The sequence below is a fragment of the Phlebotomus papatasi genome, chromosome 3, assembly GCF_024763615.1.
Source record: "Phlebotomus papatasi isolate M1 chromosome 3, Ppap_2.1, whole genome shotgun sequence".
Classification (NCBI taxonomy): Eukaryota; Metazoa; Arthropoda; class Insecta; order Diptera; family Psychodidae; genus Phlebotomus; species Phlebotomus papatasi.
Genome location: NC_077224.1, coordinates 66,173,808 through 66,189,442, shown reverse-complemented (window position 1 = coordinate 66,189,442; position 15,635 = coordinate 66,173,808). Strand labels below are relative to the sequence as shown.

Below are 15,635 nucleotides of genomic sequence, written 5' to 3'. Positions count from 1 at the left end.
GACAAAGAAAAAGAGAATTTTCTTCATGGTGTGCTTATGTTTCATTTTTTATCACAATTATGTATTAAAAACTTCGATACAATGTTAATAATACTTTAATTCACTCTGGACAAACTTCATGTTTAGTGAAAATAATTTTGAATATATCAACCGCCAGTGTTTGGCAGCTGTCACCCGGATATCGAAGTGCTGGATATCGAAGAGTCTACTGTAAAACTTTGTACAGTAGACTCTCACAAATTCGGGCATATAGGACGTATGGGACCGAAATGTCATTCGAATTAAAGAGAAATTCGGGCATCAAGTTCTTTCAAATTCAACGATTTTTTGTTCATTGCACATCTCACATTGACATACTTTGTTGTAAATTTCATGAAAACCCCTTAACAATGCAAAATAACATCATAACTAAAACAAGTCATGGCAAATTTAAGGATAATTGCTTTATTTGATAATCATAACGAAACCTGAAAAATGTCCTGAAAAACGAAACCTGAAAAATTAAAAAGTAGTCCGATCTTAAAATAGTCAAATTATCGAGAGTCTACTCTACACTGTATATTCTTTGAATTACAGTTGGGTTTAGGGTTAATAAAAATAACAATAATCCTCAATAATCCTTTAATTTCATTAGTCTATTCAGGGAAAATTCATTTCACTTGAAAGGCAGAATGTGTGAAAGTCCCCCATTGCGGGGCAATTTCAAAATAAATATGAAGCAATTTTTGAGAAAGTTAAAACGTGTTTATAAGAAACTTGCGATACCAGAATTGATTAAAATTACTATTTTGAAGTCTTGTAACACTCTAAAACCTAAAAATATAATCGAACAAGAACTTTATAACAGAATTTGGACACTAAATGATCATACAGAGAATATAAAATATCGCCAAAGATTTCCAAGCCTATTTCTCATTAAATTGAGCAATTTTCTTTAAATTTTTATACGAAAGAAATGTCTTTTGTAGTGCTAAGCTAATTCTGTACATTGTTGGATCATTATATCGCCTTAGAACTGGTCCTTTTTAGTATAACAGATTTATAATAGTATTTTAAAGTCTTGAACTTTCATAATACTAAAAGATTTTTTAAAATATCTTGCTGAAAACATTCTGAATAACAATTAAATTTATCAATTTTAAGCACTTAAAAAACAATGAAAGATTTTTTTTAAAATTTTTTTAATGAACTTTTAGGAAATACTACTTCCCATAATCTCGAACTTTATGGACAAAAACATCTACAAAAAGTTTTCAATGATCATTTTAAGTTAACTTTGGGGAATCAGTGGCGCAATAGGCAAGACCGTTGACTCTTGGGCGGATCGATTCCCTGGCTCGATTCACTGTTGTGAGTTCGAGTCCCGCCCGGTGAAAGATCTGAATGTTTAGAAAAAGACATTTTCACTGTGATATAACGTAATAAAAATGCACCGCCTCGCCCAACAACTCCGGGAGCATGGAAGAAGCATTCACCATACTACGGGAAGGCGCTCCTGGGCGGTCTACAATGGACTTCGCAGATTCTTCCAACACGGGAAATAACGCATTGTAAAAATGATTACCTTGTAATAAATATCTCGATACGATTAATAATAATAGTTAACTTTGATTAACACTTCGTGGAACCCTAACTAAAAGTGTCACGGAAAGACCAAGTGGCAGCCGCTGCCATTGTTCGGATTAAAAAAAAATGTTTTGACATTTTTACTTGTATTTTAACATTCAGAGCCTCAGTCAGTTCTTTTCTGGTATCTGAACCAGAAATTTCATCTCTTTGGTCATCGTTTCTAAGAATTTCTAACCATTCGATGTTTTCATCTTCATCAGAATCATAGAAGAATGCTTTTTCGTCGAGTGTTTTACGGTCTCAATAATTCACTGAATTTTCATTATTTTTCTTCTCAATAATTTGCAAAAACGCTTTGAAACTGTTCTTTACTTCTACACATTAATAATCAAGAAAATTACATTTGTAAAACGGCAAATTCCCATATAAAATGCGTATGGCACTAACTGCCACTTGGTCCTTCCATAACATACTGAAGCATTTTTTATCGCTAGCCTCTCGGAAATGAGCCCCATTGCCCATTCCAAAGCAGCCATGTATCTGGCATCCTCCGCATTTCACTGTTGGAGACCAAGTGAGGAGCCGATTCGATTGTACCTTCGGAATACCTCATTGAGCACTCATAACCCTATCTAGCGGAATTATAGCGATATCGTAACTTGATGTTAGCCGCCGTTGTAGCACCCCTCAGAGTTACCACACCAGCTGAACAGTGACTGGTACCGTTGGCTTAGAAGATTCTTCGTCAGGATAGCATTGGGGAGAGTGAAATCATCTCTCTCAAAATACACCAATGAATTTAAAGGACAATAAAATTATTCATAATTTTATTAACTCTAATCTCAAGTGTAACTCACAGTTTTATTCCTATTTACCACTCTTATATAAAACAACCTCAAAATCCAATTTGCAATTTAGGGGCGAACAACCCCACCTTCCTCTATCAATTTGTATTTTTCAGTAATTTCCTCTTTTTTTTTGTAAGAATGTGGGAGCTAACAGAACGAATAGAAAAAACCATTTATTCTTCGTTATAACTGAACCCTTACAAACCTTTTTACAAATGGCTTTTACTTTAATTTCTCGTTAATTTTTTCTTGTTTGAATCTAAAAAAAAAATAACAATTACAAAAATTATAATTACAATAAGGCAACAATGCAGCTATTCCTTTACAGGCAGAGGCGTGTATATTGTAATCAATCGATTTTTTTTACCCCCAAAAGTACTACCTTCCAACCCCTGGGGGCCACTTTTCTCAATAAATTCTTGAACTTCAGACGATGTATGAGAAATTATGTCAATGTAATTGTCCATCCGCCCGCCCGTCAGTCTGTCCGGCCGTTACCACGCCTAGAAGCCAAACGATTAGAGATAGTGACTTGGAATATTAGGGACCCCCCCCCCCATAAGTCGACCCTAGGACCATTAACATGCCCTTCATTTTCCTCCCATCTTTAATTTTAATTGTAATATGTTTAATGTGTTTAATTTTTTAATGTGTTTTATAGATTGAAACAGTCCTAAAAGAGGTTTTTCAAGGTCAAATTGGGCATGTTTTTAGAAACGTTAAGAGGATTTTTAATCCCTATATGAGCCTATTATATGTTTGAAACGCGGGTAGTTTAAGATGTGTTGCATTATTCTTTGATTTATTTAAATAAATGTGACAAAAACAGTGATCGAGTTTTTTCTTAATAAAGCCTATTATACTGAGTATACTAAGCGCTATACAAAATTTCAAGATAATTTTCTGACATAAAAAAGTGTCTCAGATATGCCGGCTATCCCCTAAACATAATATTTTTTTGCAGAACTAAATCTTTTTTTTGTGAATAAAATAAAATAAAATAATAAATTTTGATAATGAAATAAAGATAAAATAGGAAAATCCACTTCTAACGATTGATTTTTCTTTACGGATTTTTATCAATATTGGAATTTCCTTTTTCCTCATAAAACACTTTGCAAAATAAAGATAAAACAACCGTTAATTTATGAATATTCATACGAATGAAAGTGGGAAAACGAAAGCCAAAGTCCGTGGACAATCAATTGAAGTGGTTGAGGATTACACTTTGGAAAATTCGTATTATTTTCCTTTGCAACAAAAGAGGATCTTGCGCCTAACAGAAGACTACATGCCACACACATTTCAAATTCTTATCCGTTTGCAATCACACGCTTTCCACTGTTTCTTGCTCCCTTTCAATTAATTCCTCCAATTGCTCCGCAATACAGCTCCTCAATGAGTCAATTAGATTGTCGCCAACTCTTCATCAGAATGGTTGCCATTTAATTTGTCTCTCAGTGTAATTGTTTTCTGTTTAACAAAAAAAAAATTGATCCTGTTTTGTCGAAGTTGAAGGATTCTGCTGATTTTTTGGTGTGAACAATGAAGCCCAAAAGGAGAAGTTTTGTGAGGAAAAGCTCAAAGAAATACCAGTTTCCAGAGCCCAGGTAATTCACAGGTGGCCCGATGACCTCGAGAATTTGGTTGTTGGATATTTCTAGATAATTTGTTGGAATGAAATCCCATTAAAAGCACCTAAAAGAGCAAAAAGTATGTCAATTTTTATGATAATTGGGAATATTTTACATTTCCCATTTTCACGTTCTCCGTCGGAAAAACACGGCAATTGCCGATAATCCACATTCATCTGGATGGAAAGTTGCGATTCTCAGTGGGAAAATATCAGTTAGTGGTATCCGACGGTGGGAATCAGTTGTGTGTTTAGAACGCGATTTTTTATTCTCAAAAAAATTTATATAAAATCTATAAATAGATCTTGTGGAAACGAGTGAAAAGACCACCACGCACTTTCATAAAACTTTCAATTCGATTTTCTTTTTTTTCGGGGTGGAAAATTGAGTCAAGTGTCGAAGGGAAAGGCGGCAATTTTATCAGTTTTTTCCACCACTGATAATAAAGACCAAAATATCCAGTGCGCAAGTACCAATTTCTTCCCACCTTCACCCATCGTTAAAGTATAGAAAACCATCTACCCAGTGACTATTTATAAGTGACCAAAATGCGTGCTAAGACATTTTCTTGTCTCTGGAAACCTTAGAAAGAAAAAGTTCAGGGTGTTTTTCCCTCCATTTCAAAGACGAAAAAAACGCACAGAGATATTTTTAGTTGTTTCCACTTGAACTTCCACTCTCGAGAGCTTCCCGGAAAAAAAAGACATGGGACTCCTAAAGCGCCTCAAAAAGACCCCCACAGAAACACAAACTGGTCAGACGACCAAGAAGAAATCCAGGCGAAAGTCATTCTTCTCTCTAATCTCTCCCAGTGACGTCACCGAAGGATCACTTCAGGTGTGGGCGGGATTGCCGCCAAAAATCAGGCAGGATCCCAGCTTGGCCTCCTTTCAGCTTGAGCACAATCGACTTCATGGTGAGTGAGAATATTTAATTAATCTTGATAACGTGCACAGAAATTTTCATTGAAGAGTTGAATGCTGATATTCAATTAGTTTTCCTAGATACAAATTTCCAGATCCGTTAGGTTATTAGAGAAAAAGCCAGCTTGCATTTTGCGAATTAATCAGTAAATTCAAAAATAAATCTTTAAGTCTTTATAACGAATTTACAGTGGCGACCAATAAAATAAAATCACTCCTTAAAACTTAAGTTTTTTTTTAACTTTTGGTATTTTTTTTCTAGTGTGTTTAAAATAATTTAATTTAGAAATGTTAAAGTAATTGCCTTACTTCGAAAAAGTATAGTACTTCCCGCAAAAGGTCTGTATTTTTACTCATAATGCGTCAAAAGTGATGTTCTGCTCGTACAAAAAAATAGAATCACTTTCATTTATAGTCATAAACTGAAATTCACTTCGAATATTTCAAAAATAAGAACATTTTAGTGTAATGTCAGTAATTATTTAGTGTCTTGACAATTAATGTTCCAAGTTTGAATATATGAAAATGAAAGTATGAGAAATTGGAAAAAATTTAGAATTTTCTTGTTAGAGGCTGTATTAGATTTTTGAAGCTACGAAAGCATGGAATGATCGTAAAAGTCATAGCTGACCACAGTAAATTACGAAAATCAATAACTCATAACACAATATAGTGTCTATGTAAACATAAGACTCGAAATTTTGGCTGTCACTGGTTCCACGGATCAATCGTATTAAGCAAACAACAACAATTTAAGATTTTCGAATTGTTCAATGTGGTAAAATTAATCTAGCATTTCATCGCAAGGTATTCTATGGGACAAAAATTAAGTTGAAAGGGTCCTCAGATAAGTCTTGGCTAAGTAGTAAATAAAAGTGATTCATTTTTTGTCCGAGCAGAACATCACTTTTGACGCATTCTGAGTAAAAATACAGACCTTTTGCGGCAAGTATTGTACTTTTTCGACGTAAGGCAATTACTTTAACGTTTTCTAAATTAAAATTTTTTAAATATACTAAGAAAAAATTACCAAAAGTTGAAGAACTCAAGTTTTAAGGAGTGATTCTGTTTTAGTGGCCGCCACTGTATATTGACTGAAAAACCTATTTTGGGCCTGTAAACTGTAATAATTAGTTAAAATGTTTTAAAGTAAAATTTCTTATAAGTTTGTACAAAAGTTCATTAAGGGGTTACGTTGGTCAAAAAACTAATAAAGTAGCATTTTTTTTAACATAATAAAAAATTTATTTAATTATAGCTCATAAGCATATAAAAGTACATTTAAAATTTTAACTATATTTTCTGACATTTTCTTTTAAAAATCTTAAAAGTTCAGTCCCTGGGACCTGATGTTCAGAGACCTTTTCCAAAAAAAAACTTTTTTTTTTGAAGAAGATTATCTAGGATTAGGTCCATCTAAAATCAAAAAACTAAATATCTCCTTTTAGCGGACGAATCAAACCAGTTCTTGAATAAAATTTGGACTTTTGGGAGGATTTTATAGAAAAAAAAAAACAATTTTCGATGTATTTTACACCACGTTGTCTTGTAGAATAAGTTGTGATCAAGTAAATATGAAATCCATTGCTCATGGCTCCGGTGCACCTTTTAGATCGGAAAAATTTTATGAAGTCGAAATTCGAAACCCTTTCTTTCTCACATGTTTTGCATATGACTATCTCATTCTTTCGCATACCAAATTCGTTTGAGCTAAATTGAATTTGGAGTGATGTTTAAGGGCAGAAGAAGAGTGCGAGAGAATGATATAGACATATGCAAAACATGTGAGAAAGAAAGGGATCCGAATTTCGACTTCATGAAATTTTCCTGATCTAAAAGGTGTTTCGGAGCCATCAAGGACTATTTTTATTTAGTTTTTTGACTTCATATGAATCAACTCTGAAAAATGTTGCCCACTGAAAAGTGATGTTTTTTGCAAAAACGGCAAAAACAAATTTCCAAACATTAGTTCTTAATGTTTGAATTAAAAAAAAAAATTTTTAATGGAAATTTCAGAAGATGTAGTTCGAATGTTGTACTATAATACGAATTAGAGCTTGAATTAAATAATTTCTTTTATTATGTTGAAAAAAAAATATTTTAGAAAATATGTTGCTTTTTTCAGTTTTTTGACCCACATAACTCCTTAAGGAGTTACCTGGTTCTGACTTTTGAAAAATCCATCTTTTCTGTGGCTTATTCCTCTAAACTAAACTTAATTAATCAGCAAAGACTAAAACCCAAAAAAAAAATTATTATTTTAAATTTATTTTAATATCTAAGTCTTCTAAATATTCAGAAAAAAAAATTGATCAGTTAGTGACTCATTGACCCTTAAAAGTTTAATTGATTAGTAGTAATTCTTTAAAAATGCTTATTTAAAGTTTCAAAGCAAATCTCCTAAACTTTGAAAAAACAACTCTAGAAAGCGAATGCGTATAAAACTATTGTAAAAACTCGTTTTTTAAACTACTATTTCTCATTTTTAAAAATCCGATTCTAAAAAAAATAAACATTAAAACCTATTTTTTATATGAACTAACATGAATTGAAAAATGTTTATTTATTAATTTTTTGATAGTTAAAGACAAATTTTTCGGATAAACATTAATTTTTATGCTTCATATCCATGAAAAAATCTCTAAAAATGTTAACTTTTGGTTTTTTTTAAGTCGATCTGCAAAATACATATGCAACAATTGATATCACACTTATTATTTCTTACTAATTTGAAATTTAACATATTAAAGTTACATTTTTAATAATTGCAGATAATTGTAAATGTAAAAGAAAAGCTGTGAAAGATTAATGTTTTAATTTTCAATTTAAAAGAAACAAAAGTTGTTTTGTATTCAGAACTACGCACACTTAAAAGGTATTTGAATTGAAACATATTGGTTCCAAATACTTTTTAAAAATAAATAGTTGTGTTAAAAGAAACAATGGAAAAGTTTCACAAAGGAGAATGTTTATTTTTCATTATTTTTTTTTATTCTCTTGTACGGTAAGGGCTAAAGCCTTAAAGTTTCAATGATCCTATTTCCACTAAAATCTATAAGTTAATCGAATTGGTTTATTTATTTTTTTAATTTACATACCATAAAACTAAAAGGTAGGATTTTTTAATTTAATTCTTTAGTATCCTTAATCGAGCAAACGAAATTAAAGTAAAGCAGTTCCGTTTTAATTATAAAATTAAAAATGTTATAAATTTAGCACTATGTATCCTCACCTTATCAAAATTCTAATTATTCTCGAAGTGAGAGGTTTTTTTTATAAAGTTAGCAATAGATTTAAATTTAATTGTAGAACTTTGAAAATATATGAATAATTGTTTCATTGTGAAAACCATAAATTAAATCTAAATTCTCGCAATCAAAAAGAATTTGTAATGATTTTTAATGCCCTATAAATGCGCTATATTTCGTCGGTTGCGTCTACCTCTGTCGTATCTGCATTTGTTTTGTATCTGCATTCGATGCAAGCTACAATACAGACGTCCCCTTTTGCGTTAAATGCTGACACAAAAGAAATGCAGATACGACAGAGGTAGACGCAACCGACGATTTTCTTTTAATTAAATCTTTGGTTGTTATACTTAACTAAATTTGTGTAGATTAATTTATTTAGTGGGATTATTTGGAACATTTTCGATAAAAAAAGGTTTTGATTGCTTGAATATATGCAATTTTATGGGTTTCAAATATATTCTTCATTTAAATGTTGACTTGTCAGAATATAAGTCGAATAAGTCGATTTTTTGCAAAATTCCATTTCGTTTTTGCTTTTCGGGTGGTCCTTGACACGCTTTACGTTCCCTGTAAATAATATACCGGAAAGTTAATTATTCCCAAAGTTATAGGGGTTTCAAATCTTAAATATCCTTTGCTGAGCATGTAAAATCTCAACTTGATAACGCTCTTCTGTGAAATTGGCCATTCGCGAGTTATTCATTTTATATTCTGAGCTGTCGATGTAATAGATATTTTAAGTGGTATCAATTTTCTAAAAGTAAAATACTAATTCCGGTTTATAAAAAATATTAATTTAAAATTTTTCCTAAAGAAAGTAAATACACAAGCCTGTTTATTCTTTTAAAAACTGTGAAAATTGAGCACTGGCTGTTTAAATAGATTTTTTATAATCCAAAAAGTAATAAAGTGTCAAATTAAAAAAAAATGGTAAAATAATTAGGCTTAAAGTATTTTATCTCTTTCATTGAATAATCTCAACTATAATTTTTTATCTCTTTTATTGTGTGTTCAAAATAATTTAATTCTTACTCAATGGACTTGAACTGAAAAGAATGAGCATTACATCTTCTTCAAGGCGAAGATTTCAATTCAATTAAAAGTTGCTTTTACGATTATTTCGTACAAAATCGTAAATTTTTTTTAACAATATCGAAAATTCCTTAACCCACGGAAAAAATTAAAACGTTTTAGGAAAGGGGAAATTAGATAAATTTTGTGAAGTTTAACCATTTCTTAAAGTCAAATTCTAAAATACTTTCCTTTTAAATAATATCATCTCAAGGATTAAGTTGAATTTCAACGACCGCAAAATTAAAATTGTTTGGTAAATAAAAATGTAGTGAATTTTGGATTTTCAATATTATTAGCTTACACAGAAGAAAAATATTTTGCAATCTTTTTGTTAAATGTCAGTAATTTTTTATAGGGGATTTACGAAATGCTCGTAAATCATATAACCTATTAAAAAGTTTGTAAATGTATCTATACCTTTTTAACGAACATTGTTTGTTAAACGATCACTTGATGCGCGTTTTTTTTTACTTTTACAAACATTTATTCGTAAATGTTAGTAAAATTTTATCATTTGTTAGTAAAGTTTCGTCAGATAAACAAAAAGTACACTGAGAGAAATCCGAAAAAGTTAAAATAACATTCCGGAAATGTTAATTTTTCCCTGCATTATTGATCCGAAATCGGTGTAAATATTACCCTTTTTAGGTGTATTGGGGGTTAAATTAACCCCTTTTCATGTTAATTTTACCCTTAAAAAGGTGTAAAATTAACATTAAAAAATGTTGATATATTTTTACACCTAAAAAGTGTTAAAGTTACGAGGAAAAAAGTTAATCGCACCCTATTTTTCTCAGTGTACTTACAAAGAAATGTTAGTAAAACAGCAAAAATTGCTCGTCAAATTTTCATGCTACGAAAAATGTTTGAGAAAAATTACAGAATTTTATGAACTTTTTAGTGGTTTATACGATTTACAAGCATTTTGTGAATCCCCAGTAGGAATTCACAAACATTTACGAACAATTTTACAAAATAATTTCTTTGAGTAAAGGATAAGTGGACAATGGATTGGTTTTTTAGTACAAAGGTTCTCGGTTACTGAAAAATCAAATCTTTAGAAATGTTAATAAATTCCCTGAATTTAGCAGGGATTTTAAGAGTTACCGTTACCACTTCAGTCGGAGAGAATCTCACTAAGCCATAAATCTACAGTAGAGCCTCGCTATAAGCCATGTTATTTGGTTCCAGATTTGACACTTGGGTTGCACTATAGTCCATGTCATTTTCTAAAATTATCAACGACCTTTAGTATTGATATTACTCGACGGCTTCCACTTTCTTTGCGATTGTGGTACTTGTCCTCGCTCTCTTCATTATAGACCACAATGCCCACAATTATCACAACTACACAATAAAGTTTGCCAAAAATATTAAAATAATTATAACAACATTTCATGGCGCGTACTAGAAAACATAACCTAACTTAAAATCAGTTTTTTGAAATCAACGGTCGATAAATTGTGGACTATAGAGCGATGGCTTATAGCGGGGTTCTACTGTACAGTAAAATCTATTTAAAACTGTACGGAATATTTGGGCAGTCCGTGTATAAACTGGCTAAATCCGATAATCTGAAATGTATATTGAATTAATAAATATTTAAATTGAGAGATTATACTCATCAAATAATTTATTGAAATTGAGTATCTACATCAACTCTGTACTCGTGAACAATTAGAAAAAATTAACTAAAACGCACTATATTAGAGCTTAGAGCAGCAATTTTGAAGGTTTTTCCTTTCTGTGAGAACAATAGCATGTGCGATCTGTTCACGTGATTAGTAACGCAGCACAGGTGAAAAAAAAATAAAATGCATTTTATATGCTAATTCGCAGGTGAATCCCATGATGAGCAGTTCTGCGGGACGAGTGAGGAGGGCGATCGTCCGGCAAATGAGGAAATCGCCCTGGAAGAACATGAGGATGCTGAAGAATCTTCAGACCATTCGGAATTTATCACAATTAAGGTACCCAATTCAGCTAACCAGGAACCGCACAAACCCGATGATCACGAAATCAGGTGAGATTTTCCCGCATACGGCTATTTTCTCGCCTTATTGATTGAGCTTCCCATCCTGGATGATTGAGAGCAATTTTATTAGCGCTCAATCTGTTGGCACACACTAGTTAGTAGAGTATTTATTTGCACTTGGGGAAGTAAATAAATCTTTCAGCGCCAAAAGGAATGAGAAGAGCAAAAAAAAAACTTAGAAAATGTGAAAGCTCAGTCTGGGATGTATGGCCAAAAGAAACAGAAAAGACATTTATAACCCAAAAGTTGACAATAAACTCCAATTGAGATCAAGGAAAATCGAAAAATCAACTGAATTATTAACAAGTGTGCTCCAAAATGGCCAGCACTTTAATTAAAACTTGAGACAGCTATAATTATTTTTTGACTGGTTCTTCTGACAGAATTTTCAGCAGCCAATAATTATTGTAATCACTTTAATGAATGCTTTTTATTAATTGAACTAATTGACGATTGAGCTCTTGAATAGTTTTTTTTGAATTTTTGAAGTAAAGGCGCGAAAATAATTATTTTAATTTTCAAATATTAAAATTAATAATTTGTTTTTCTTTTCAAATGGGGCTTTCAGCACTCATCCAAATCCTTCCCATAACACTCCAGAGTCTCATCATACCCCTGAATCCCACCATTCGTCTCACAATTTGCCCTTGAATGCCCATTACTATCTCCATCATGATGATCACATGGGTCTCAAGGAAGATCCCTTGTATCAGAAGTATCTCAAATCAGGCTTCTTGATCATCTGCTGGTTCACCTTTGCTGTGATTTTGATGATGAAAAAAGAGAAGGTACTCACCACAAAGACCCTTGCAGTCCCTTTTAATGATTTCAAAGGATATGAGATTAGACCAATGCCTGAGAATCATGTATTGATCTCTTTGGATGGAGCCTTTCTTCCCAAAGAGTACACCAATGAAACTGTTGAATTTCTCTCAGTGGCCCTTCAACTGGTGACCTTTGCCACTGATTCTAATGACACTATCAGTGTAGGAGAGGCTCAGTTGTTGGAGAACATTGGGGATGTCTGGAATATCCCAATTGTCAGCGCTGATGAATTGGACAAGGCCCCTATTATTACCAAGAAGCATCAGTTCAGCATCGTTTCCGAACACATTGCTTACGATAATCCGGATCTGGGCGTAAGGCTAAAGATGTGGACCAATAAAATATCCCAGGACTTTGCTGTAAAGCTCACTTACGACGTGGAACCGATGAATGTGGAAGTAGGGGTCATCTACGCCGCTCTAATAATGGTTTTGTTGTATGTCTTGATCATCTGGGAGATTGTTCATCGAACCTTTGCCACTGTGATCATGTCCACTCTGGCAGTAGCAATCCTAGCTGGTCTAGATGATCGTCCGCGTTTTGTAGAGATCATTCAGTGGCTGGATATCGAGACGATGATGCTCCTCTTCTCAATGATGATCTTCGTGGCTGTTCTAACTGAAACCGGAGTATTTGACTTCATAGCGGTGTACACGTTCAAAGGAACAGGCGGTAGAATATGGCCTTTGATTCATGGACTCTGTGCAATAACGGTTCTCGTGTCATCATTCCTGGACAACGTCACAACACTCCTACTTCTGGCTCCAATCAGTATCAAACTATGTGAAGTGGTTGAGCTTAATCCTGTTCCGATTCTCATGGCCATTATCGTTCATGCCAACATCGGAGGTACTTTGACTCCTATTGGTGATCCTCCCAACATCCTAATCACATCCAATCACTATATTGCCAAGCACGGTGTTACCTTCCTATCTTTCACCCTCCACATGGCAGTTGGTGTCATAATCGTGGGCATCCAGACAATGATTCAATTGAGATTCAAGTACAGAAATGTTTCGGATTTGAGGTTGAAGATCCCTACGCAGATTCAAGATCTAAGACGAGAGATAGCAGTATGGAAGAGAGCAGCTGCATCTCTATCATCCTACTCCAAAGATGCCGATCTTGTTCGAGAAACTCTTCAGAAGAAAGTGAAGATTCTGCAGCATCAGCTGAAGAAGAAATCCATGACCGGTGTTGTTGAAACAGCACTGTATAAATCTACCCTTGAAGAACTCCAGAAAGCCTATCCTATCAAAAACAAAGCACTACTTATTAAGACCGGAATAGCATTACTCTTCACCATTGCTCTCTTCTTCGTCCAGTCCATTCCTAATCTTCAACGACTAACTTTAGCCTGGTCAGCTCTACTAGGAATGATGCTGCTCTTAGTTATCACATCCAAGGACGATCCTGAAGCTTTTGAATCCATTGTTTCTCGAATTGATTGGGCTGTGCTGTTGTTCTTCGGAGCCATGTCTTGCATCATTGAAGCTGTGACGAGACTGGGCTTCATTCATTGGATTGGCAAGCAGACAGAAGCAGTGATCATGTCCTGTTCAGAAGAGTCTAGGTTAGCAGTAGCCATTATCATTATCCTCTGGGTCTCAGCCATTACGTCGGCCTTTGTCGACAGCATTCCAGTAACAACAATGATGGTAGGTCGTAAGCCGTAAAACCTTTATTCGTAATAGCTCAAATTCAAATACTCTCTCCCCTTCCTCCTGTTTCCTTTCAGATTCGTGTTGTTGTATCCTTAGCTGAGAATCCGGCTCTTGGACTGCCTCTGCAACCCTTAGTTTGGGCCCTGGCTTTTGGACCTTGTCTCGGTGCAAATGGAACCCTTGTAGGGGCTTCTGGAAATGTCTGTGCTGCCGGAATAGCTGAGCATCATGGCTACAAAATATCCTTCATTGACTACTTCAAGTGAGATCCTTTCCCATAAACTTAAATCTTTTTATTTGAACATTAACTAATCTATATTTTTTTCTATTCAGATTTGGATTCCCGCTGATGTTAGGCAGTGTGATCGTCACAACTTGTTACTTAATGGTGTCCCATGTACTTTTTACCTGGCACTAGATCCACCACCATCAAGGTTTTTCTGATGAACTTTAGTTTTTAGTTTTAGAAATTTGTGTGCCTCTTTAGAAAATATCTTGACTTGTATTTAGAGATGGTACATCCAATAAAATTGTGTGTTTATTCCACAATGTTTACGTTCAAGTTCAAACTCTCCAGCATTTTTCCATGGAAAAAAATTCCCTTGACCGAGAAATATGATGGATTAGACTTCGTAACAGGTGATTCATAATTTTACCGATTGTATATACACAATGCAAATTGTGTCTATTTTTATTGACCCATAAAAAAGAGCGTGTAGAAATATTGGCACTTCTTTATTATTGTCAATTTGCACGGAAAACTCAAAAATAGTTTCTAATGTGACGATGGGAAATAACACTAAGAATTGAACTGTGAAAAATGAAGGATAAATTGGTGATAAATCATCCTCAGGATCATAAAAAATTATATTCAAAAAACCGTGAAATTTGAGAATAAATGGTACAATATTTCCAAAGAAAGGATTTCAAAATTAGAATATTTCAAAGGATTTTCTAATAAAATATTTGACTACCAATTTAACTATTGGAATGTGTAAAACTTATATCTTTAACAAAAATGGTTTTGCATCACAGTCTAAATATAATCTTAAAAATCTTTTTAAAAAAACAGAAATGCTTTAACCCTTTAAGGATGAGAGGGTTAAAAATTGAGCCTCAGGAAAATTTTTTTTTTCTCTTTTTCTGACTTAAGAGCAAAACATAACTTTAGAAGTCCGCAGGAAAAACTTTGTTTTTGAATCATCGCTGACTCAATCGTTCTTAAAGGGTTAAGAAGAATTTTTAAAAGTTTTTGTATCGACAATTCATATTAAGTTTCAAATTAGTCCTTTAAAAAATCCCTTCTTTTAAAAAATATACTTTAGATTAAAATCTAAAATAACAATTTCCAAGAGGGGGTGACAAAGTGTTACAGTTCTAGAATTCTCTAAATCGTCCTTCAAAAACTCTAAATCATTCTTCAAACTATAAATATAGTTCAGTACTCAAAGGTCATGCATTCCTAAACAACAAGAAAATGGTAGAAACTTTTCGATGTCTGCCAATCCAATTACTCTCTATAACAATCCTAAAGCGGTCTTTCGACTACAGGTTTAGCCCACTTCCCTTATGTTTTAAAATCCTAAATAGTACCTAATTTTATTGCTTTTTCAGAATTTAATAGATCATTTTGGACCTTAATAATCCAATCCTAAGGTTAATTCTTCCAAAAAATCTTGATTGTTGAAAAATTAAAGCAGTTAAGACATATGGTTAAGTCTCAGGTCTGAAGCCCGTATAAGTCACTTTTTTTTTTAAATATCATATATTTAGTAATCACAACAGTTGAGCCACATGGATACGCCTTATGTG

The 15,635-nt window shown here is 33.1% G+C and overlaps 1 protein-coding gene across 2 annotated transcripts; it reads left to right on the top strand.

Moving 5' to 3' along the window:
• Positions 1 to 3,713: 3,713 nt before the first annotated feature.
• LOC129807638 (P protein-like) lies at positions 3,714 to 14,372 on the top strand. 2 transcript variants are annotated; one of them, XM_055857047.1, is made up of 6 exons: positions 3,714 to 4,027; positions 4,864 to 4,967; positions 11,139 to 11,322; positions 11,903 to 13,817; positions 13,898 to 14,085; positions 14,157 to 14,372. In XM_055857047.1, exons 1-6 carry the CDS (start codon positions 3,963 to 3,965, stop codon positions 14,239 to 14,241), a joined length of 2,541 nt encoding a protein of 846 aa, XP_055713022.1. In that variant the 5' UTR covers positions 3,714 to 3,962; the 3' UTR covers positions 14,242 to 14,372. The 2 variants fall into 2 exon arrangements, with proteins under 2 accessions (XP_055713022.1, XP_055713021.1); XM_055857046.1 differs by lacking the exon at positions 3,714 to 4,027 and having other exon boundaries at positions 4,251 to 4,967.
• Positions 14,373 to 15,635: the final 1,263 nt, after the last annotated feature.

Coding starts and splice junctions, on each gene's coding strand:
- LOC129807638 (XM_055857046.1), top strand. CDS start 4,757: ATGGGACTCCTAAAGCGCCTCAAAAAGACCCCCACAGAAACACAAACT. Junction 4,968..11,138: donor TGAGCACAATCGACTTCATG/GTGAGTGAGAAT, acceptor GCTAATTCGCAG/GTGAATCCCATGATGAGCAG. Junction 14,086..14,156: donor TCCTTCATTGACTACTTCAA/GTGAGATCCTTT, acceptor TTTTCTATTCAG/ATTTGGATTCCCGCTGATGT.